The 24,791-nt window shown below is 41.1% G+C and overlaps 2 protein-coding genes across 4 annotated transcripts in view; both read right to left on the bottom strand.

Annotated features, from left to right (window-relative positions):
* Positions 1 to 599: 599 nt before the first annotated feature.
* On the bottom strand, positions 600 to 17,903 carry pros1 (protein S). Of its 2 annotated transcripts, XM_085271799.1 has the most exons (14): positions 17,593 to 17,897; positions 16,905 to 17,062; positions 16,003 to 16,027; positions 15,832 to 15,915; positions 15,627 to 15,749; positions 15,368 to 15,493; positions 12,250 to 12,378; positions 11,932 to 12,172; positions 9,832 to 10,018; positions 9,498 to 9,662; positions 9,161 to 9,329; positions 2,322 to 2,458; positions 2,024 to 2,252; positions 600 to 1,602 (listed from the first exon to the last, which is right to left on the bottom strand). In XM_085271799.1, exons 1-14 carry the CDS (start codon positions 17,669 to 17,671, stop codon positions 1,415 to 1,417), a joined length of 2,040 nt encoding a protein of 679 aa, XP_085127925.1. In that variant the 5' UTR covers positions 17,672 to 17,897; the 3' UTR covers positions 600 to 1,414. The 2 variants fall into 2 exon arrangements, with proteins under 2 accessions (XP_085127925.1, XP_085127917.1); XM_085271791.1 differs by having other exon boundaries at positions 2,024 to 2,458; positions 17,593 to 17,903.
* Positions 17,904 to 18,621: 718 nt separating this feature from the next.
* Positions 18,622 to 24,791, bottom strand: part of rasa3 (RAS p21 protein activator 3) — a 40,160-nt gene continuing 33,990 nt past the window's right edge. For both annotated transcript variants that reach the window (XM_085271770.1, XM_085271780.1), the window contains 6 exons: positions 23,505 to 23,611; positions 22,424 to 22,506; positions 22,089 to 22,297; positions 21,895 to 21,998; positions 21,618 to 21,801; positions 18,622 to 21,486 (listed from right to left, as the gene is read on the bottom strand). In XM_085271770.1, the coding sequence (XP_085127896.1) occupies positions 21,411 to 21,486; positions 21,618 to 21,801; positions 21,895 to 21,998; positions 22,089 to 22,297; positions 22,424 to 22,506; positions 23,505 to 23,611 (763 nt within the window). In that variant the 3' untranslated portion in view covers positions 18,622 to 21,410. The remainder of the gene's footprint in view (positions 21,487 to 21,617; positions 21,802 to 21,894; positions 21,999 to 22,088; positions 22,298 to 22,423; positions 22,507 to 23,504; positions 23,612 to 24,791) is intronic.

The following is a 24,791-nucleotide window of genomic DNA, read 5'->3' as shown; positions in this document are numbered from 1 at the left end:
ACAGCTACACAAGGAGCCATTCAGCTGCATGGATAATGTGTGTTTAGTCTTCTGTTGAATATACAGGGCTTGCATACTTGTTTACAGTGTTCAAAGTTCAACAGTTTCTTGTAACTGAGTATTTTTCAATAGTCTTATGCCCACTTTTACTTTCATTTTCAGGGAAGTTTATTTTTATCCAGGCCTTTGCAAAGTAACAGTCTTTTGTTTCGTTTACTCTGGAAGTTGTGCAACATGTTTTTCAGTAATTTCTTTAGATTTCAGTCCACATTTGACCCGTTTTGCCTTATCTGCACGACGGTGGGCTTTGCAGAAAATTAAAAAGCACATCACTTGATGTGAAAACACCTCCAAACTGTGTTTTGTAAATGGCAGATTTATGAGTTTGTTGTGTCACCAAGTACTTGGACAGATGCAGTGCTGGGAAGTATGAGTTTAAGGTTTTTCTGCTGAACATGAGAAAACTCACCAAGTAAGACACTGATATAATCATGACACATTTTGAATCATGAAACTAAATTCTGAATCTGTTCCCAGTCTCTGACCTTGTTTTGTGCAGTGGCGAGAGACCAAAACAAAGCAGGGCTGGAATCCAATAATAAGGTTGCTTTGATACAGTTTTATTAAAACAAACATCAAACACAACAGCAAACAACTACATGTAAGTTATATATTAAAGATGGCATGTTTTATATACAAAGTGGAAACAAATGACAACCAGGAGAACCCTTAAGATGAGGAAATAAACAGGAGAACAATAAATGCTGTAATTATGACAGGTGTACACCTCTGATGACAACAGTGGTAAATTGAAGCAGGGCTTCGGAAATGCTCCAGATGGTGATTTAAACAAAGGAGATGAAACAGAATTTGATAGGAACACCTGAAGGCTCAGATATCTCCTCTGTGGTTTCTCCTGCCACAAACATTAATTTCAACTACTTGTTTTTAAACAATTTAGAGAGAGTACCATGTTTCAGCAGCAGCAGGGACAAAGATGCAGGTGGTCTCACAGCCTGGTCAGCAGTGACCATTTGTTTATTTTTCTACACAAACATAACCATCTGTTGCTCAACTCATGGCATGCACGCTGCAGAGCTCAGCTCCTTTTTGTTTCCACTTTCCTGGAAAACAACTTAATGCAGACAAAAACTGCTACACCTATGTCATCCAGCTTCCGGCTACCTCCTTGGTAAGCCAGCCTTTGTTGTGACTCACTAAAGCAATACCAGAACAAAATAGGTCAGGGTACAAACAAGAACACTGTAGGGATGAAAAGCTTAAAATCACTCTCTGCCTCCGTCTCTTCTTCTCCTCCTCTCTAGATTCTCTTTCCAAAATATCCCAAGAAGTTTCCCCTGTGGGACTGCCTAATTTTAGGGCTTTTTAATGCAATGTGGTTTTTTAAATTGGGTCACTTTCTGTACATGTGTGCCACCTCCAGGTCATCAACCACGGTAGTGATAGGAGGACACGAGTGGGACTTGATGCTGTTATGTTTGCTGAGAGCTTCGTCGAAGTCCAGCTGCTGGCTGTTGATACTGATCTCCATGCAGCCGTAGTAAAAGGCCGTCACAGGGGTGGTAGGCAAAGGGATGTCTTCTGAAGGAGAGAAACACAGTAACTGTTTGATGGGTTGTTATGACACCAAGTATCGTTGTTCATGTTACTTTCAATATGAATGGGTCCTTGTTTTGGTGCTTTTAATCTAGTGCAGTCATCTAGTTAAAGGTTTTCTGATTCCTTTCATTCTCAGCTCTGCTTAGTGCTAATCATGAAACATGAAAAACAATAAACACCTCCTGCTAAGCTTCAGCATGCCGTCACCATTGTCACTGTGACTATGGCAACATGTGGATATTAGCATTAGCAGCTCAAAGCACCACTGTTCACACAAGGCTCACAGATCCAGCAGGAAAGGCAACACATTCAAGAGGATAACCTGCATGAAAATCTCAAAACCCTTTATTCATTTTGATCACACATCAAATGCTTATGCTTAAATTCCTTCATAATTACTAACCAGGTATTCCACCAATGTATGTGCTGACAGGGTTTTGCATGGTGCTGTTGAGGAGTTCCAGCTCCTTCTGCAGGGCACTGGACTCCATGTAAGTCACACTGGAGGAGTCAGCTGAGATCAGGATTTCTGTGGGAGTCACGTTCAGCTGCACCATCAGCCGATCAGGGTAACACAGCATCACAGTGTCCAACGTGGCCACCGAGGCATCGTGCAGGAACACCTGCAAGTTCTGGAGAGCACATTGGTTTAAGGATGATAGACAGGTGCTTATTTTCAGCCAAAATGTGACCAAACTTACAGCAGCATCTTTTCCCTTTGGTAGAACAGCCACTGACAGGGGGACTGTGTTGTTGTAGACAACAGCAAAGAGGACACCTGTGCTGGTGGATGGACGAATGTTCATCTTTATATCCATTTTCCAGCTTCCAGAATCACCTGGTTACACACATGCATGCCAAGAAACATTTATTCCTTTTGTCAGGTTATAAATTTAGGATTCTCTACAAACTTTTAACAAAATAACTTCCCACAGGTCTGTTATATCATTCTCAAAATTACATGGTTGTAAACTCATAGAGGGTTCTGTTATAATGTGGAACACAGACACGACCAGCCTATACATGTCAGCAATGCAGCAACTTTGGCCTTTGACCATCAGTCATTCAGTCATGGATCTAAATATCCAACGGCTGTTAGTTATAATGTCCCCAGTGATTTGTTTCCAGCATCATCTCACAGATCAAAAGTCAGAGAGGTTCCCACTCACTCTAAAGGACACACCCTGGACTTGGTCTGCTGTTCTGGTCTTACTCCCTCGAATCTTTCTGCTACTGAAATCCCCATAACTGACCACTTCCTCCTTTCATTTAACCTCACTCTCTGCTGCTCTTCTACCAAGCCAACCCGTCTCATCTCGTTCCGCAACATCAAGAACATTGATATGGACATTCTCACTACCAGTTTGGACAATGTTCAGACTCCGGACTTCTATTCTACTCCTGATGATTTGTTGTTATATTATAATAATTGTCTACGCACTGTCCTTGATTCTCTGGCTCCTGTAAAAACCCACTCGGTTTCCTTCGCTCGCTCGCTCTGCTCCCTGGTTTACCTCTGACCTCCGAGCTCTGAAGGCCAAAGCTCGGCAGCTAGAGCGTAAATATAAGAAATCTGGTTTAACTGTTGATTCAGAAATCTATAAATACCACGTACTTCAGTATAAAGACTCCATTACCATGCCAAACAAAGCTTCTACTCTGGTATTATCAGTTCTTATGAGGGTAATGCAAGGACTCTGTTTTCAGTTTTCAACAAGCTAATTCAACCCCCCAACGCTTTACCACCGCACTTCTATTCCTCTGAAACATGCAACTCCTTGATGCTGTTCTGGACTACGAAAATCAATAACATCCACCAGCAACTCAGATCAAATGTTGTGTCTACGCCCTCTCCAGAACCTCTTCTCCTTTTTGAGCCGTTTTCCACTTTTCATCTTCCAGATTTATCTGATATTTCCGAGTTAATATGTAAATCAAAGCCTGCCACATGTCATCTTGACCCCATGCCCACGGGGCTTGTGAAATCCTGCCTCTCTTCTTTACTCCCACTCATTTCTGCTATCATTCACTCTTCTCTCACCACCGGTATCGTTCCCTCCTTATTGAAGACTGCTCTAGTCACTCCTATACTGAAAAAACCTTCTTTAGATCCTAACAACTTTAACAACCTCCGTCCGATTTCCAATCTACCCTTCATTTCTAAGATACTCGAAAAAGTGGTTGCAGCTCAACTTCATTTACACCTGGTTAATAATAACATCTACGAGAGATTTCAATCTGGTTTTCGCTCATGTCACAGTACCGAAACTGCTCTACTTAAAGTCACTAACGATCTTCTAATCGGAGCTGACTCTGGTCTTCTCACCATTCTCGTCCTTTTAGATCTGAGCTCAGCCTTTGACACCATTTCTCACTCTGTCCTTCTAAGCAGACTTTCCTCTCTTGGCATCTCTGACACACCCCTCGTCTGGTTTCAATCATATCTCCTTGACCGCTCCCAGTTTATTCAACTAAGATCATTCCGCTCTCGTCTATTCCCCGTCACCTCTAGTGTACCCCAAGGCTCAGTTTTAGGCCCTCTTCTCTTTATAATATACATCCTCCCTCTAGGTACCATCTTCCGCAAATTTGATCTTCAGTTTCACTGTTTTGCTGATGACACCCAGTTATATCTCTCTTGCAAACCTGATTCCTCCCTCCCACCTTCTTCCCTTACAGAATGTCTATCCGAGTTAAAATCCTGGTTTACCTCTAATTTTCTAAAGCTCAATGAGGATAAAACTGAGATCCTCCTTATTGGCACCAAATCCAACCTTTTGAAGGCAAACCATTTCTCACTCACCATCGATAACTCCACAGTTTTCCCTTCTCCTCAGGTTAAGAGCCTTGGTGTCATCCTAGACAGTTCACTTTCCTATAAATCTCACATCAATAATCTCACCCGTTCTGCCTACTTCCATCTACGTAACATTAACAGATTCCTTCCTTCTCTTTCCACCCAGTCTACGTCCATTCTTGTACACAGTCTTGTTATTGACTATTGCAATTCTCTTCTGCATGGTCTCCCCCAAAAATCCCTCCATAAGCTTCAACTGGTTCAGAACTCTGCTGCTCGCATTATCACCAGAACCCCCTCCTACCAGCACATCACCCCTGTTCTTCAGGAACTTCACTGGCTCCCTGTGAAATTCCGGATAATTTTCAAACTTCTTCTGCTCACCTTCAAGGCCATTCATAACCTAGCTAGCTCCTTCTCACCTTTCTGACCTGTTAACCACCACTTGTTCTGCCCGTTCACTTCGTTCTTCTTCTTCTATCCAGCTTACTGTACCTTCCTTCCGCCTCACCACCATGGGAAGCAGAGCTTTCAGCTGCTCTGCTCCCAGGCTGTGGAACTCTCTGCCCCCTGAAATAAGAAATATTGGTTCTCTCCCCCAGTTTAAATCCCAACTCAAAACTCATCTGTTCAAATCTGCATATTCACTGTGAATCCACTGTTTGTTCATTTTATCTTGTGCTTGTATTTTATTGTTCTTATTCTCCCATTGTTTTACTAAGTGTTTTATTCTATTGTAAAGTGTCCTTGGGTGACTTGAAAGGCACTCATAAATAAAATTTATTATTATTATTAGGGCTGAACGATTATGGAAAATAATCTAATTGCGATTTTTTGCCCCAATATTGCGATTGCGATGCGATATGCGATTATTTTTTAAGGTCTTTGTCTTCTGTATTATTAAACAAAGACAAGCAATACATCATATAGTATGGCCAATACTATATTACATTAATTTTAAACTGTTCTTTCCTGGAAGACAGACCTCTGTTATGATGACATGAGGTGATGCATGAATTGATGACTGACATTTTTATTTAACTTCTTCAATCACAACAGTATATTTGAACATACACAATAGTTTATTTTTAGCTTACAAACATCTGAGCATAAAGTGCTGACAAGGAACCCTGGTGTAAACATTAAAATGAAAGTCAGTACAATGTGCAGATTGCAGAAATATACATAAAAAAAATCAGTGGCTTTACCACACTCAGTTTTTCGACATCTGTGAACTACTAGACAGTCATTCAATTAAAAAATAATATTAAATAAATAAAACTAATAAATAAAAAATACACACATCTTACTGATCTCTGCAGTCAGTAACATTACACATAAAGTGCAAACATAATAGCAATTGTATAAACACACACACAAACACGCCTTTAAAGTTTAAAGGCGTGAAATTGGACGGTCTAGCCTTCTGATTAGCTAATCAGAAGGCTAGTTCTGATTAGCGTCACCGCTGTCTCGGTGGAGTTTAATAAACTCGGCCGTCTGCTTCTTGCTATCTAAAATATAACCAGACACTGGTGTAAATTCTCGACTGTCTCATACTTCTGTTTGATACGTTTTCTGTTTGACGTTTAGTCAGCTGTGTGAAAACCAAGGAGGAACCCACCCGGGGGATTAATAAAGTTTTATTTTATCTAATCTAATAACTTTAATCTCAGCCAAACCGATTTACTCACGAACAAACAAAACACTGAAAAAAGCCCAATAATAACATTTTTAGGTTGTCTAAGTGACTTATATATTACGTTTAACCCGAGCAGCGAAACTCCGCGGTAATCTGAAAATGATGTGCCGGGAGTTGTGCCGTTCTCGGCCGCATCAGTAACCCTCGAGCTCCCGGCTAGCTGTCGAGCTGGTGGGTAGCAGACGCCTCTGAAAACGTCGAAGCACTTTTGCAAATATGGGATATCTTGATAAACCGAGCAGATATTTGATGTTTACACAACTACTTTCTCGCCTGAAAATATGTTAAAAGTTTATTTTGTGACCCAGAAAGATTAGTATGAGTAATTTTAAAACTTAGTAGCGGCCGCCATTGCTGGAAACTGGAGTTTGGCTGGGCCGCGCTATGAATTCTGGGATATGGTAGTAATTTGGACAGCCTTCGGCGCGTCGCTGTGACGTAATCGGTCTACAAATGCGGCCTCAGGAGGATGCAGCCCATGAATTGTATAATATAATCGCAGTATAATCGCAGCCTTTGCGGTTAGAAAATTGCACTTGATCATGTCGCGATATTATCGCAAATGCGATATATCGTTCAGCCCTAATTATTATTATTATTATTATTATTTAATGAACATGACTGTGAATTCAGTGTACTGCAGTGACCTCTGCAGTCACCTGATCTAACCAGGAAACCTCTGGGATATGGCAGAACAGAAGATTGGCAGCATTAACGTGCAGCTGAACAATCTGCAAAAATGATGTGTGATGAAATCAACATGGAGCAGTGTCTCAAATTAGTGGAACAGCTTGTGGGATCTATAACACCATCAAATGAAGCTGTTTTGAGAAGAAGGCCTTATCCAGTGTTAGTATGGCTTTCTAATGACGTGCTGGGTAAAAGTCTAAGATCTGGCCAATGTATATGGCCGTCACATGATTTTCACAAGCAGATCATTCAGTTCCGGAGCCCCTTGTTCCTTCTATATGTAGCAATGGGAGTTTCTGTATCAAATAAGCTTTTTTATAGTTCTGTATTGTCATGATCCAGCTCAAGATTAATCACGAAAAATGGTAGAGACACAACTTGAAGAAAAAATTAAGAAGGATCTACTTTCAGTCGCTCCTTTCTTCACAAGAAGTAACTCCACATGTTTGATTTGGCAGATATTCACACCAGATGTTGGGAAGGACCAACCTTAAAGGGATTTGTCTCTCCTCTCAGGATTTACCGAATTGTTAGCGAAATTAAGCAAAGACCATAATTAACTTAACGAGGCATGCTAATCAGTGTGTCAGCAGGTGTGTCGTGTTGTGTAGGGTAAACCTAAAGTAACCAGGCAGAAGTCAACCAAACAACATCAAGATAATAATAACAATAATTGTTATGATTCAGGGCCATGCATCAGGATTCATGAACTGTGTCTCATGTTATGTCCAGGTTACCTGTAGGCTGGGGACGTAACATGATAATGCAATGAACAGGTGACCTATCCAGGGTGGCCACACACTGGCATATGCTGGTAACGCAGCAAAAAAGGTTTGCTAGTCAAGCTCTTGGATATGGGAGGTCTGGGAGGTGCAGTACACCAGAGCAAGCAACGACATCGAAAAAATAGTTCCTTGTAATGCTACGTTATTTCGAGAACAGAAAGAGTAACCTCAGGTGCACTTTACCTCTCCAACATTGGTGCTCTCTGAGACACACAACAGACACACAGCATACTTTATGTTACTGTTGTGGGTATCACTGGGATGTACAGTATGTCTCTTTAGAATTCCTGCTGCTGATAGATGCAAATGAAAAAACTTCTAAAGGTATCTGGAAAAAGTCTGTTAGTCCAAAAGCCTGTTTTTTATTTTTTGTCTATTTCTTTAGGAACAGTTGGATGGATAAGGGTGGCTTTGGTGCTCGGGGTTTCCATGTGCACCTGGGGACAGTTTACTTTATCAAGCTGGTGTATCTAAGGAGTAGCATGGCAACTGTTTCCTGCCTGATCATTGTTTCAGCCTCTTTGGTAAAAAGCCCATTACGACAATGTTCTGATTAATATTTTGACATTATTAGTGATCTTCATCACTGCAGAGTCTCGTCTCTCAAGACTGCATAACTGTTTATGCACCAGGAGAACAGTGCCAGCCAGCATTCCTCTCTCCGGACCAACACGTCAATGTTCAACCTGTCTGCAGGATTACTTACCCGGATTATTGCTTACCAGCTGCCTACCCCTTTCCTCCTCGTCTCATCTGCCTCTCCTAAATTCCCAGCTGCCTACCTGCTGTACATCGCCCGCTTCTTCAGTAAAAAGTGTGATGAGTAAGCTCTCATTAACAGTACACAATGTTTACCCTTCACCAGCCTCTAACTGATGTTTTCCCTTTTCCATCAGATTCCTCAAACTGATCACATCCCTTTGAATCCGCTTTTAGCAGAAGATAACAGTATGCAGTTGTCAAGGGAGCCCCCCAGTGGACTGTTATCTTTAGACTTCTCCAGAGGGTTGATTTTAACAGACCACTCCAATCACATGAAAAAGATCTTATCGTAAGATGATAGTAAGGGCTAAAACATAAAACCTATGAAACTTCATAAAACCTATGAAGCACCTTGAGGCCACTTTTGTTGTGATTTGGCGCTATATAAATAAAATTGAATTGAATTAAAAACTTTATAGTGAATTGAGGTCATCCTTGCCTTTGATGAGAAAAGTGGACCCAAAACATGCCAGCAAAATGTCTCTCACGGCTCATAAAAGATCACAGGTCTTCCTTTAATGCATCATATGATAAGTTTAGATCTATATCAGCTGTATCAGCAGGTCTTTGCACAAACCTAACAGGACTAGCTGTGTGGTATTTTACACTCACTATGTTCCTGTGTTAATTCAGAGTTCTCAACCCACTGCATTAATTCCCCTCTTAAAGACTTTAAACCAGGGAACTGCACAAAAACTAAATTTAAGAGCTGCTGCTGTAATGCCTTTAAGCTGTTGGTGTAGACCAAATGCAGACGCCAAATGTTCCCTGAGGGATTAATAAAGTGTAACATAACTTACTCACTGTAGTCTATGTTGAAGTGTGCTAGTCCCTCCCCGGTGAAGAAAGATCCTCGTTCTACATGCACGAAACAGTGTTTACTTGTCTTCTGCTGGATGACCTCCTTTACCCCAGACGCCCCCTGATTCATCAAGTTCCAACCCCGGATGCAGCCATCCAGCCTGGGGTTGATCTGATAAACAAACAGTGCAGTAGCGTGAACTTCTGCTCTTTAACACAATGTCTCAGCCAACAAATTTAAATTCACACAGGTTTAGTTAACACTAAAATCCCCTCCCTGCTGTATCTTGTCTCCTGGGAAGGTTAGTTATGTGTGAATGCCTTGGAATGAACAGCTTACAGGCTTGATGACATTGTCGGTGCGGTTAGGCAGGCCAGCGATGTAAACTTTGGTCTCCAGCTTGCCATTGACTGATGTGAAGAGACTCTCGGGGCTGTTAATGCTCATCACAGCTTCCCTGCTGATCTTCACACTGATGCTGCTCTCCAGCTCATCCACAGAGATCTGTGTGTCACACGTAACACTAAATCATAATACAGCACGTCACTGTTATCATGTACTTTGCACACTACATGTTACCACAGCGTAATAGACTTCTCATCATTTTAGTTCGTCAATTTAGTCTTAAGGATTTATGTTCACTATATGATAACAAAGTGACAGACTTTCTCACCACATGCCATTGTCCATCATTGATTGCTTTTCCTCCGCTGGTAACCTTAGATGTGTGCTGGTTTTTGAACTGGACTTCAATGCGACCGCCCCTGAGTCCCACCATGAACCACGAGCCTTCAGAAGACTCAGCATACAGAACAACTCCCTCTGGGTCAAAAGTACGCAAGTCAAACTCGGCTGCAAACCTACCAGGAGGAAGACAGGTAAATTTACACAGTAACTAGAATACGGCCCTTCTCATTAACCTGCAGGTAGTGATGAATAACATGTAAGACCCTAGCTGTGCCTTATTACTTGTTACCACTGCAAAAAAAAGTAAGGGCAGCATTGTGCACAATTTCCAGAATTACCTGTCTCTTTGAATTATGGCCATGTACCATGACCCCCTCCCCACAAAAAAAACATACCACCTAAATTTCACAAATGTTCTTTTCCAAGTTGTCTTCTTGGGCAGCAGTGTATTGTTTTAACCACTTTTAGATCCCTCCACTAAAGTCCAGGTAGGACCGCAAACCTTGTGCATCTGCAGTGCACAATGGATCTCAACAAAGTAGCAACCCTGTAACTTGATTTTCAGATGGTGTGCAGGGCTCGCAAAATTTCACAATGCCTGGTAGCCCTTCGGGCAGGAACTCTTCAGTTTTTGGTAGCCCAAAATAAATTTAAGTAGCCCGAATAAAAAAAAAGAGATTATTTTTAATGTATAATATTGTAAAGGAAACAAAACATCAATCAAAAAAATTGTTAAAACAAATTACAACTACTGTATAATAATTACAATAATCAGACAAAAAACATAAAATCCGAGTAGAAGGAGTTATATTTTTTACTGTAACAACCACAAACATGTTTAATCTTATTTCATAACTTTAAATGCAAATTTAATTTTTGTCAATTTTAAAATCATATGCACCATTTACCTTTTACCCCCTTTTTTAATAACCATTTCAAACTATTTAAATAACAATCAGGTGTTCTGCATTCAATAAGATGCCACACAAATTATTTGTGCCACTCCAAACATTTCTGCCCACTATAAAGGAGAACATCACAGCCTGATACCTGCAGGTCTGACAGCAGGAGGTGTACCACTCCTCCTGTTTTCTACCTGGAGACAGCAGTCGCCTCATTGTTCTGACACACAACACAAAACTATCCACAACACTACACACTAACTACACAAGACAACACATGAACTACACACCCCAAACACGCTAAACGTCACGCTAAATCTCTCACATCTCAAAACTCGCTCTCTCGCTGCTGTCTTTCTCTCTCCCTCTCTCTCTCTCTCGCCGTCACTCCTAAAACTTCCCCCCTTCCTAAACAACCAAATGTCATGTTGCCATATCATATTTGATTGGTCGACATGGTGCATTTTTCCACCAACACAAAAGGGGTGTTTTTTGTTTTGTTTGTTTTTTTGGTCATAAGCAGAGAGTGCTTGCTAGCACTGTCCTTAGACAGTAAACGTGACGAAACTATTTAGGAAAAAACACAGCGTATATATTGCTTATCATGACTCTGGTTTTACGCACAATTTAAAAACTGGTATATATCACCTTGTTGGTTTGTCATCTTAAGTGTCATCTAACCACGACTACTTTATTCTTCCTCAGTCAAACACCAGCACTCATGCGATTGTTTTGCCCCCTAGCTCCAGGTGTTGCGGCAATCACTGCTAGAAAGTGATTGCCCCGCGCGGGAGCGTGCGCAGCTGCTTAAAGCTGTAGCGTCCAGATTACTTATGTAGGCAGCTACTTCCGTGCAACTGATATAAGATGCAGTAAGCTGAACACAGCTTCAACCGTCTGTTTGTTGAAAAATAGTAACCGCATTTTCTTGTTAGTAACGCTAACGGCGTTGTAACGACAGAAATAGTAAGTAGTTAGATTACTCGTTACTAAAAAAAAGTAACGCTGTTACTTGTAACGCCGTTATTTCCATCACTGGCTATGAGACCCTGTTGATTCAGGGCTGAGACAACAGTGAAAACCTTTAGCATAAAAAAGTAACATCTTTGCACTACATGTATTGTGACTCTTGGTCCTCTACATTAATACGTGTGTGTGTTTCTGTGTGTGTGACAAACACCTACTTTGTGTTCTCCGGCAGGCGGAAGCGCAGGTAGATGACAGGAAGGCCTGCGAACTGCTCTCCCAAGTAAAGCATCTCAGGGTGTTTTTCCTCAAGCAGGTTGAGACACACGGGGATCCTCTTGCAGTTCTGCCTATCCTGTGCCAGATGCAAACCCTGGCGACCATCGCAGTAGCACAAATAGCTGCCCTGAGTGTTTATACAAACCCCCTTGCACACGTTCATCTCACACTCGTTCATGTCTGCAATGACAGGTTGGGAAGACTTTATTAGCAGTGACCCTTGATTCTGCGTCTGGGTGATAAATTTGAAAGCTTACCATCACATGTCCTGGAGGTGAAGTTATATTTATATCCCACAGGACATCTGCAGTCGTAAGTGCCTGGTATGTTGACACATTCAGCTTGCCTTCCACAGATGCTGCGGTATAGCAGGCATTCATTGACATCTGGAAGGTGTGATGGGAAAAGTGACGATGAGCAAACAGAGTGGTTGGAATCTGAACTTCAGAATAAGGAAGTAAAGTGTCATTTTTGCTACTCGGATGAAGTACAATTAATACACATAAAAGACAATCTGATTTCTTTTAATGTTTCAAATGAAAAACACACTTTAATGAATTGCCTTACTGTAGTGCAAGCAGAGATACAGACAGGTGAAAAAGAAGGATTTCGTAGGTCTCTGTGCAGTCGTTTAGTAGAAATAACTTGTAGTAATTGTTTTCTGTGTTTATCAGTTTCTCACATTGCTGTGAAGGAATTTGGGCCATCTCTTCTTTACATCATTGCCTCAGTTCATTCAGGTTTGTGAGCTTTTCTCTTAAGGTCCCGCAGCAGCATTTAGTTAGGTTGAAGTCTGCACTTTGACTGGGCCATGGCAGCACCTTGAGTCTTTTTAAAAAAAAAAAAACATGCTGTTGTTGATTTGCTGCTCTGCTTGGGATCATTTCCCTGTTGCATGACCCAATTTGGACCAAACAGTCCCACATTTAACTCCAGATTACTTTGGTACACAGAGGAGTTCAGAGCAGACTTAACGTCTGCCAGGTGCCCAAATCATCTCCCCTCCACAACCGTGCTTGACAGATGGTGTGAGGTGTTTGTGCTGATATGCTGTGTTTGGTTTTCTCCAAACATGATAGATAGATAGCATAAAGAATAAAAATAGTATACAGTAAATTCTGGCCAATGATCACTCCAGCCTTGTGAATATTTTTTTTGATCCTGAAACAGAGTGCTCTCTGCCAATGCAAACTGAACACTCTCTGAGAGATAGTCAGCAATCCAGGAGACAGTGTCAAGGTCCCTGGGTCTTTGACACAGGTTCTGGGCTAGTTGCTGTTTTCTGGTTTTGTATTTCGATTATTTTGTATTTCAGTTTTTACATTAGTTGATAAGTTTATTAATCACCTTTTAGTTTTCCTATTCTGTCTTTCCAGTCGTGTCTCTGTTTCCTATCTTCTGTCTTTGTGTCAAATGTATATATCTTAGTCCTGGTCTCAGCATTAGTTATTTTCTGTTTTATTTTGATAATGTACATGGGATGAGAGAATATGCTAAATTTTGCTTCTCTTTTCTCATTATCCCTGATCAGCGTCATCTGTGCCACGTTTCCTCATTATCCTCAGTGTGTATATTTTGTCTAAGTCTCAATCCAGTTAGTTAGTTAGCTGTTTTTCTCTGTCAGGTTTCCAGCATTAAATAAGACTCTGATTTTTAGGAGGGGGGGGTTCTGTTGAATAATGCACTTTGGATCATGCCTCCCTCATGTGACAGACAGTAGATGATGTGACACTCATCCTAAAAAGTGTCTGACTCAGGAGAGATGGTTAAATGGTATTAAAGAAACTGGAAATATCAAACAACATGATTCTCCCAATGCCAGTGGAAGTGAGCATGCTACAGCAGGTAAATAACAACATCCTCCATATGAGGCTGGTAAACAAACTGAAAAGGCTCAAACGCATATTTCACTTGAGAGCTAAGCCGGGCCAGAACCAGTTCTCCAGCATTTTCATAACATGTGACATCAAGGTACATGGTCTGATGTTGTTAAGCCCTGATGGAGCAGCTTTCATTGGTACTAGTACTACACATGGCGTCTTTCTTCCACGGCACTAGAACCTTTTGAAGAGGTGAAGAGATGCTGCAGGATGCCAGACAGCCAGACAGCACAGTGCATCAGGATCCTGGGATTGATGCCATCGGAGTCTGCAACCTCGCCTTGATGTAGCTGTTCCAGCAGTGGGGTCAGTTTCTCTGAGCGTTGCACGGTCTGAACTTGGGTTGAATTTGGTCACATTGTGCCAAACGTCTGCTTTTACAGAGTTTTCATAAAACTGCACAGAGTCCTTTGAAAACTTCCATTTTCACATAGCTGTATGCGCACAAAAGCTGCTTTCACAGACGTACTGGTTACTTTGGGAGGTTAACAATACACTTCCACATGCACACTTCCATTACATACTTATTTATTCTATATTTGCTACAACGACTATTGAGTATTAATGCAAATTAAAGACAGTCTGAAAATCTCATCATGGTTTCTCAGAAAGGGTAGACAGTGACCCCTGTGACACTATTTTACAGGAATATAAACATTTTCTAAACAAAAACGTAGACTGTGCTCAAGTATGGGAAATCTTATCACAGTGGTGATAAGATTTCTCTCTGGGGAGCTCAAAGATTCTTTTGGCATCTCCGGAAAAATGGAATCCAAAAATTATCAAAAATTTAATGCATATAAGTAAATAATTTCTAGTTATCGTAACTGGCAGATTGATTTTAATAAAATATCTTGAATCCCTAAATAATAGGTTATAATAACTGATTTCTACTGACAGGCTGTGTTATCTAACAGTCCATCAAAAAATAAATAAATAAAGAGGGCAAATTTATCAGTCTGACTCAGTACATGTTTGTGAAGACTTTGAACTCAACATGCAGTGGTCAGCCTGAAAGACTAACAGTGACTAGATTGCCCACACACACCAAAACAAGATGCAGAGAAATCAGGCAACGATAAGCACGGACAGTTTAAGCATGTTTTTACAGCTCTGAGCTACGAGCCTGCTGGTGTGTTTACAACAATCAGGATGAACCATCTTTTCAGATGTTAAAAGCTTTCCCCTTCCTCTTACATAAGGAGTCACCTCAGGTCAGCTTTGCAAAAAACAAGTGGTGTGGCCCCAGAGGGTAACAGCTGGAGGAGCTGATCTTTTTTTAAAATTTGTTTTGCAATGCATCCATATGAATAAATAAAAAAGAAAGTAATTAGAATTATATCCTGTATGCTCAGCTGCCATGTAAAACTCTGCTGGTGACGTGTCTCCAACAGAGGGACCGTAAAAAACAGAGCTGGCACACACAAACAAGTGTATATAAGGAAAATCAGTTAAGCCTAATTATTATTAAAATGACCATCCAGTAGAGTCTTACCCATGCAGTTGATGTTGTCGGTGAGTATGTAGCCTTCTTCACACATGCAATGGAAGCTACCTGGGATATTCTGACATATTTGATTACATCCGGCATGAAGTTCAGGATCTGAACACTCATCGACGTCTGCCCAATCGATACGCCGCACAAAAATAACAGCAGCAGGTTCCATAGATTAGGAATGAATGATTGCTGGATGTATTTTGGTAAAAAATGATGAAAAATGTTTAAAATGCCAAAAGACTAAATGAGAACTCACCTTCCTCACAGCGCAGCCCCTTCCAGCCCTGCTTGCACACACATGTGAAGGCAGCCATGCCGTCCTCGCAGCGCTCTGAACCCTCCTTGTAGCATGGAAACGGCGTGCACTGATTACTGATCTCTGGTTTTGGAAACACAGCATTTGACAGCTACAGAGAAGTGTAACAGGCATATAAAAAGCTTAGTTTGAGGTTTAAGCTCACCTTTCACACAGGCACGTAGGTTAGAGGGGATGCCGGCATCTGAGTGCTGGCTATTTATGCCGACACGGTGTGAACCCAGACACGCTGCAGAAAAAAATGAGCGTTTATTTGAGACAAACAGTTCAAAATAGACAAAAATATTAAGAAATGTGATTCATTTAGCAGACTTACCAACATATTTAGGGTAAAAGTATTCCTGCAAAAAAGAAAAAAGGAAAAAAAAAGGCTGTTGATAGTTTGGTATTTACTGATAAGGACAGAAAGGAGAAAATGCAGCTGCATCTTTAGCTTTTACTATTTTACAGCAAGAGCCCAAACAGATGAGACGGAGACATTTAGAGACAAAATCAGAGCAAGAGATAAGGCTGAGATGGTTTGGACATCTGCAGAGAAGGTATGGTGGATATTTTGGCAAAAAAAATAATGACTAGGGAGCTGCAGGACAGGATTAAAAACACAGAGAGGATTTATGGATGCAGTGAAGGAGGGTTGATGTGACAGGGGAGGATGCTAGGGATAGGGTGAGATAGAGGTACATGATCCTCTGTGGTGCCCCCTAAAAGGAGCTGAAGATGAAGAAGCAGTAAATACTTGCAGTACAGATCTTTTTTTCCCTACTATAACTGAGCTTTTTCTTTCTATTTTGTACAGTATTTTATTCTATTTTGTTGGTACTTTATTCTATTGTATATAGTATCTCGTTCTTGCTGTATAGTATGTTATTCTATTTAATCTTCTCCTATTCTATTGAGTTTTTCTTAACTTTTACTGCTCTTAAACTTGTACTTTCTGTCGTGACCAAAAAAATTCCCACGTGTGGGACTAATAAAGGTTTATCTTATCTCTTATCTTAAACGACTTGGAGCTCCCTAACCACCGATTACACACCCTCGTTACTGTGTTACTAATCACGTTCATTAAAGCTCTGTGCCTTCATAATGTCATTAGTAACACATGCTGGATAACAGCCAAAAATCCAATCCACTGTTATAATTTTTGCTGCTTATTTCATCTTCTTCTTCACTGCCATCTAGTCACTTCAGTTTGACCTGGCTTTCCCTGTCAGCTCTCACCGTCTCCGGTTGGTTCTCAAAGATCTCCCTGGCCTCCTCCTTGTTGCACAGCTCCTCGATGCACTCCCTTTCCAGGTTGCCCTTCTTGCTCTCCTCAAACATTGAGTTGGCCCTCCTGTGCCTGCTCAGGAACTGCGAGGCTGTGCTCTGGCTCAAGACTATGGGAGACACAAACACTTATGTGTACAGCGCATGCATGTAGCACATCTTTTAACTGTGAGCTCTGTTTTGAGTCCAACAAACCTATTGCTGGTTAATATAAACACCTGTAACAACATTACAATAAAAAGAAATGACTGATGCCCGTAGGAATTAAAGCCTCCTCTGTCATGACAGCTCTCCCGAGGCTTCTGCCTAAATGGATGAAGAGGGCAGCTTAATTTCATTTAGATGAATTGGCCCGAAAAGAGGTAGGGAGTGTTATTGCGAAACCGCCATTTCTCAGAAATGACCCCTAGTTGCTGTAACAAGCACTTCACGTTGTTTTCCAAGCATTGTTTCATGGTGAACAACGGAGCCATGTGACCCTCACATATGCTAAAAGTGATTACAAAAATACTGAAGTCCTGAAACGGTTCCCAGCTGGTCTCATCCAGTCTGTGAACTGCTCTCTTCAAACTGGGACATTCTGACTAAACACTACAATCCAGCTCAACACGTAAAACCGCAAAACCTCAAGCGTACTTACACCGATAAGCATCGACCAGCGTCACCAGTAACACGAGACAAGCCAGGGGTTCCCCAAGAGCCCTCTTCTTTCTCCACATAGTCGAGCCGTTCCTCCTGCTAGGCCACGGTTTGGATGCGAGTAGAGACTGGCTGAGCGGCAGGTCCGTTAGGGAAAAAACTTTATTCTTCCCGAAAGTGTTTTTCGTCGGGTGAGATGGGGGGAGCACAGGCAGCTGCCAGCAGAGGGGTTATGTGTGTGTGTGTGTGTGTGTGTGGAGCGTGAGGAGAGGGGAGGCAGCTAGGGAACGCTGCACGCACGCTCACGCGCTCTGTGCCGTTATTTTTTCCCCCGAGCGTGCGCGTGCGGCTCGGCTCAGGCTGAACTCATGCAGAAAATAGGTTTACTAAAGGAGGCCCGGGACACACTGTGTAGGTAAATAACCACAAAACTCTGTGCTGAACAGGCTGCTCTAGTATCAGGAATAGTTATAATACTTTTAATTATTCTTAAAGTCCAAATTATCATTAATACCCCCCCCCCCCCCCACCGCGCGCACACACACACACAAACGTCACGCCAAAAAAGACGAGAAAAAAATGGCGCAAATGTCTCGCCGTTGCTAAGCATCCAAGAAAAGATGGCACTGCTAAACTACTATAAATGTTTTTTTAATTATTATTATATTATTTCACTAGATTATGATAGATTATAATTTTGTAGATTATAATATGTAGTAGATTTTTTTTTAAAAAAAGCTGTATATTAGGTTTCACATTGCCACTTACCTCACTTTATAATTTCACGTGTAACATTTAAATTATCTGTTATGGCATCAGGTGAAAGATTCCTACTTCGTGTTTAAGGTGGGCCTTTTTTGGAGTGTAATGTGCTCTGAGTGCTAATAATGATAGCAATAACGTCTTTATCAGTGAGATGCTACAAGATTGGCATACTTAGGCAGGGCAATTCTAACAAAACAATATAAATCTGCTAATGTGAGTTTGTACAGTAGACTTTACTGATAAGTAATAAATGACACACACCAGATTTGCATTAATAATTGTTTCATTTGGTTACTCGGGGGAAAACACATCACATTTTCACCATTCATTCAATTGTTTTATGTACACAAATAACAGGCTTATTTTAATACTTTTAAAATATTTGTACAAAATACACTGTTCTCCCTTTTATAATATGTGTTTATCTGAAGAGGCATCTGACTGCAAAACATCAGCAGATGTGCATTGTTAATTTGTGATCACTTGACAGGCTTATCGAGGGCTTGTTAATATTATTGCATGCTGAAACACCGTTATTGCATAATTCATTCCTTTTATGGGTATCGGGGTTGGAGGAGTCATACCCACACCAACTTCGCTGGGAATTCTGGGAAGGTTTGAATGAAAGTTATAATAAATATGAGTTTCATAAACCTGAGGAGAGTTAGTAACCTGTAGGGGGAGGAAAACCTGAAAGAGATTAAACCCAGGCTGCTCTCTTAATATTTTTTTACTGTTCATAAGACATCTGGGGAGAATAGATTGGCAAAATCTTCTTGAAAAGAAACAGTGATTGTATATGAGAGGAAAGAGGGGATACGCTACGTCAGGCCAAGAGTGAAGTAACAGTGTCTTCAGTATAATTACAGGCAGTGATCTGCCTTTCCTGACCTGTAACACTGTTTGATCAATTGGCAACACAACCCATCATGTCAGTCACATGTGTCCACACTGACAAAAACAAGCACACACCCACATAACAGACACACACACACCTCATCCAGCTCAGATACACAGCAAAATTTCCGTATGACAAGATAGAAAACAGAGTCAAATTGTTGAGTCAAATTGTTGTCCTTATTTGACCCACCCAAAAAACAAAAACATATAATTGGATTAGTTGCTCAGCTGTTTTACAAACAGTACAGTTATTTATTTTTTTAATATATTTATATATATATTTCAAAAATGAACTTTAGAAAAGTGATAACTGGCACTGTTTGGGATCCTGTGACCATGGGGGCGAACACCCGCGAGGCTACATAAGCACATACTTGGATTCGGAAAATACAAAAGTCGTGGTTTGTAGTCGCTTGCAGAGGCTGCTGTCTACACTTCACATGCACTGTCGGAGTGAAAGACAAAAAATGCGTCCGCCTTTGCGAAAGCGTGGGACAACACAACACAGCTGGCTAGCAACAATAAATCCTGTACCTTCAATAGATGGTGAGGCGCTTCACAGCAGGTAGCTTTTCAGTGGAATGCATATAAATAAGAGTTCAAACGACAAGGTATGGAGGGAGTGGGAGGCTAACTCACAGAAACAAAAGAACCACATTATTATTAGGTAACCAGCGGGGCAACACAATCAGTCACACTCTATCCATTTCACAATTACAAACTAAGACAGGTTAAAATGTTAGTTTGTGTAATAATTAGAAGTGTATCTGAAAATAAAACATCCCTGTTAATGATCTCATTTGTGATAGCTGAAGGGGGTAGACTGGCTTTTACTTATTTTCCTGCTTACACAGGAGTGAAACAGGCCTCTGAGTTAATGTCAAGCTGTGGGGCCTTAGCCCAGCGCTGTGTGTCGGGGAAAAGTGTCTTTCCATTTCATCATTAAAGCTGCTTTTCTGACATTAATTATATTTATCCACCATAAATGGACAGTGAGTGATGAAAATTGTGTCTTATGACACAAAACAGTTGCTCTGCTGTAGTTATTAAAGCCAGTTTTGTACTGGACTACACTGTACTCAGCGTTCTCTAATATTCTGTCTCCCTTTCTGTTTGTATCAGTATAACATACAGTAGTCCACTACACTGTACAGCTGTACCTGTAAAAGGACTTGTTCTGTCACGTGCACATTTTCTGCATCTAAAGAAACTGGTTTTGAATGATGTAATTTAAAGCATAACCTGTGCGGGCAAGGGGAGGGGGAAATGCCAACCTGGGTACTGGTTACATGACGACCAAATGACAGACCAAAGCTTTAAAAACAAAACGTGGAAAACTCTTTTAAAAGGGTTTAAAATGTGGGCTAAAACTGTGTGTGGAGAGATTTTCGGTAGCTTAAATGAAGTCACTTGGACTGTGAATGGGCCCGACGATCCCTTTGTTTGTTTTTTTGTGGCTCTCCCTGAACTTGTATCCCGAAGACGCTGGGGGGAGAAGCTTGAAAGTGAAAGGTACACAGGTATAACATCACCCGCAGAGGGGATAAGCTGCAGTCATTCCTTCTCGTCTGGAGCTTCGTCCGTCAGACGGCATATGAAAGGTAACAATTTCAACAACATTTAAAATAACCGCACACAAATCAAAGAGGTAAAAGTCGTTTTCTGAAAACTGTGCTGTGAGGCTTGTTCGTCCGAAGATTTGGAGGCGATTAAAGTGCGTGCTGGTCACTGTCAGAACTGTCCAGTGAAAACCTTTGTTCTCTCGTCACGTCATGTAAAGGAGACGGTTACCTCTTCACTCATATCCCTCCTTTCCTCCACAAGTGCTCCTCTTTTTTCTCCTCTCTCTCTTCTAAAAGTGAGGTCTGTTTGTCCGAATGTGGAGCGATGCACTTTGAGAAACTGCAGGTAGGTCCATATACGCGGCTCTTGGAGTTTGGCAACGAGTCGTAAAGTTGTCATTTTCTCAAAACAGGATCAGATCGGGGTGAAAGGTTGCTTTGCTTCCACAAGCGTCTTAAGGAAGTTATTTTAGACAAGGGAAATGCTTCAAAACTCAATACCAGACACAGAGCTCAGTTTCAGTGGATTTTTCTGCAGTAGAGAAAAATATGCTGGTTTTGTCCATCACAGAAACCGGATCCAGGGCTGTGGCTAGATGGAGTAGGTGGAGCTCTCAGACTGCTGGCGGATGTAGCACTGGAAACTCTTGTCTCCAATCGGATGCTCTCTGAGGACAAAGAAAAGGGAAAAAATATGTGACTGCAGTGTTCTGAACTAGCGCCTCCACTTTGTTAAAGATACAATAAATGCATTCATCTATAACTTAACCTCCTAATACAACACAAGCAGTGCACGTACTGGCTGCCTATCTTTGTCTTCTTGAACTTGTCGCGTTTGTACTTGGTGTGCTGCTGTTCCAGCGTCTGCACGGCTGAAATGATCTGCTTCAGGGTTTTGTAGGTCTCCTGGGGGTCGTCTATGACGAAGGTGGAGTACTCCTCCTGCTCGGGGCCGTCATATACCGACTTACTGCCGCAGGCCTCTGCAGCGGGAAACGGAATGAGAGACGGAAATGTGAAAAAACACAAATGTGGGAAGTTTGAAAAAAAAAAAAAACATGCGCTTGGCATTTAACCTTGCATCTTGATCAGTTTGGTCATGTATGTGCTGAACAGAGAGTAAATCCTCTCGGTCTCTCTGTCACCATCTACATCCAGCTGGATGTTTGCCGGGAGGCCGCTGAAAAAAACGAAGCGTGCATGGAATGAGAGAGAGCGGAAACAAAGCACAGGAATGTGAAGCTGCGCAGATGTTAGCAACTTTATGTACCCGGTGCAGGGCGTACACCCGGGAGCCGTGTCTGCTGAGAGCTTGCAGCACAGCCAGTGGCCGTTGAGGTAGGCTGAGGGGTGGTAGGTGCTCAGGCGTTTGCGGTTGCACTGGCTGACTTTGGTCAGGATGTCGATCCAGTCGCGCGCCTCTACGCAGTTATTGGCCTGGATGTAGAGCGCCCGCTCTGGCTGAATGACCTGGAACATCTGAAGGAGGAGTGTGGGAAGAAAAGAGTGCAAGTTAGGTAAGAAAGTAAACACTTGTAGGAGAGATTTGGGCCCAAATGCTCAAACCCTCAAATATTTCACAAGGGCTCACAGGGGGTTCCTTACATTTTTCATTTTGAAAGACTCCTCCTCCAGCCGCTCTACAGCCAGAATGTTCTCTATGGGAATGCTGCAAAGAGCTCCCTCACCTGGTGGGAACAGGAACAACATCAGACATGGAACTGTTGAGGTAATAACAAACTGGATTGTTATGACTGTCATTGAGATGCGTAGTATGGTGTAAATACACATTTTATTTGACCTGTTCCGTCCAGCTTCTTTTCTTGTTAGGCTTTCTGCTTTGTGGCAAATTGTCGTGATAAGGAGTTGTAGTATTTTCATATGGACTTTTTTTTTTTAAAGAAAAAAAATTGTTTTACTCATATCGTAAGTTTTTAATCTAACAGTTAAAAGAGACAATTGGCTACCATTTCTAAGATGTTTAATTTGTTACACTTTACACCCATGCAGATTGTTGAGATCAGTTTTAACATCAATTATAAGCTTGTGACTTCTCTTTGTAGGATGATATTTCACCTTTCTTCATTACGTAACCATTTAAAAATCAGAAAGAGATCTACATATGTGGAAGATCTAATACAAAAGATGATATTAGAAAGCACAGCTGGTTTATTCCACATCAGTTCATGAAATGAGTTCAGCCTGCCAGGCCATGTCAAGATGTTGTCTAGGTATGAATGTGAGAGTGAATGAATAGTAGTATTGTAAAGCGCTTTGAGGGGTTCCGAAAAGCGCTATATAAATGCAATCCATTATTATTATTATTAGGTAGGATGATGTTTGAGCAGCTCCCAGAAGATAATTTTAAGCTATATTTCCAAATCTCTATCTCTATTTTTATGGCCTTTATAGACTTTTATCAGCAGGATGCACTCATAGGAAGTCATATGGTTTAACAAAGGAAGTTGATAACCACCATTGTGATTCCCATTTTTCTAAGTAGTATAGCCCTCTGCTTAAGGAATTTGAAAACTGCTCATGTATGTGTGTTCAGTAACCTAATATCCTCCACATATGTTAGATGATGAGTATGCAGATTTTGTCCCATGTCCCCACCATCCTGATGATACACAATCAGGTGAGTAAACAACGTTACTGGGATCACGAGCAGATCACAAGAGCGCACCTTTCGTTCTGTGGTAGGTGAATTCGTGGTTGGTGAGACGAAACCATCTCTTCTTGAAGTTTTTCATTCCAAACCGGTTTCTCCCCTGGGCTCTCTTTATCATGAACCTGTACAAAAATGGGAAAGAAAAATACGAGATGAGCATTTTTATTTCTTCACGCCGGAAAGTGTGCTACCTAAATGTGTAAGACGAAAAGCTATTTGTAAATGCCATTTTATTCGCTTAAAAGGGATCGGCTGCAGTCCTCTATTAATCATTCCAGTTACATGCTGGCAGTTATTTGAATTAACTGCTGCTGTACATGTTTTTGTTTTTTTTTAAGTACAGTACAGCTCTCATAGATCATGAGCCTATGAGTCAAAAAATGAGATGGGTCAGCAGGTAAAGGTACCAGTGTTTTTGCATATTTTACCCCAGTACCAACAAATTGTGCATAAATCACTGACTAAAACAGGATTCTAGTGATTTATTTCCAGCCTTCCATATAACCACTGATTTCTCTTTATTCCATTTCATTATGAAAATATACATGCTAGAGATGAAATGCAAGAAAAATGATGCATGACATCATCAGCACTCATTTTTTAGGGAATAAGCCAATCAATTTCTTAGTTGTTTAAAAGTTATTGTATTTTTTAAAGTTTTGTAAAACTGTGTTTACATGTCACTCTCTTTTGCGCCTTAATGCCATCAATATGATGTAAATATCCAATATAATGGATTAGATATCTTCAAGGATGTATTCTGATTTCTATAAACTGACATTCACATTCAATTAAAGGAACCAGTGGTTGCCTGTTGCTTGAAATCATTGTATTAAAATGTTTCTAATGTTTTGTGAAAGACACAATTCATTGTTAAAACATGTAAAACCACTGGTATGCTCCTTTTAAGGATAGTAAACAGCAGAAGGTTTTCATTTTTGCTTTTTAGGGGCCAAAGGTCATGTGAAATACAAAAGCACCAACACTTTCCCACAACACAATTTGAACTCTTTACTACAGAGTGAAGAACATGCTGGTCTCACACCTGCTGCAAGCTGTGTTGGAAACTCAGTTGTGTTTAGTAGCGATATGGTCACAGTCTAGACTCTAGAGTAAGGACATAAAGGGTCAGGATGGGGGCAGATATGTGATCCAAGAAATGCTCACACAGTAGTCCACCTGACATGTCTGTCAGGTGGAGTCAAAACCCCTTTGTCATCAACAACTCAAATTTTAAGTCAGTCTTTACTATTTACTTGCCATTTATCAGTCAGCTAATACATTTACCAGTTATTGGTCACT

Source organism: Mchenga conophoros, linkage group LG1 (genome assembly GCF_057382185.1).
Source record: "Mchenga conophoros isolate Kocher_MC1m ecotype Shallow Benthic linkage group LG1, M_conophoros_male_GT1.1, whole genome shotgun sequence".
In the NCBI taxonomy this organism is placed as follows: domain Eukaryota; kingdom Metazoa; phylum Chordata; class Actinopteri; order Cichliformes; family Cichlidae; genus Mchenga; species Mchenga conophoros.
Note: the sequence above shows the minus strand (reverse complement) of the source record. Positions and strands in the feature narration are given on the sequence as shown.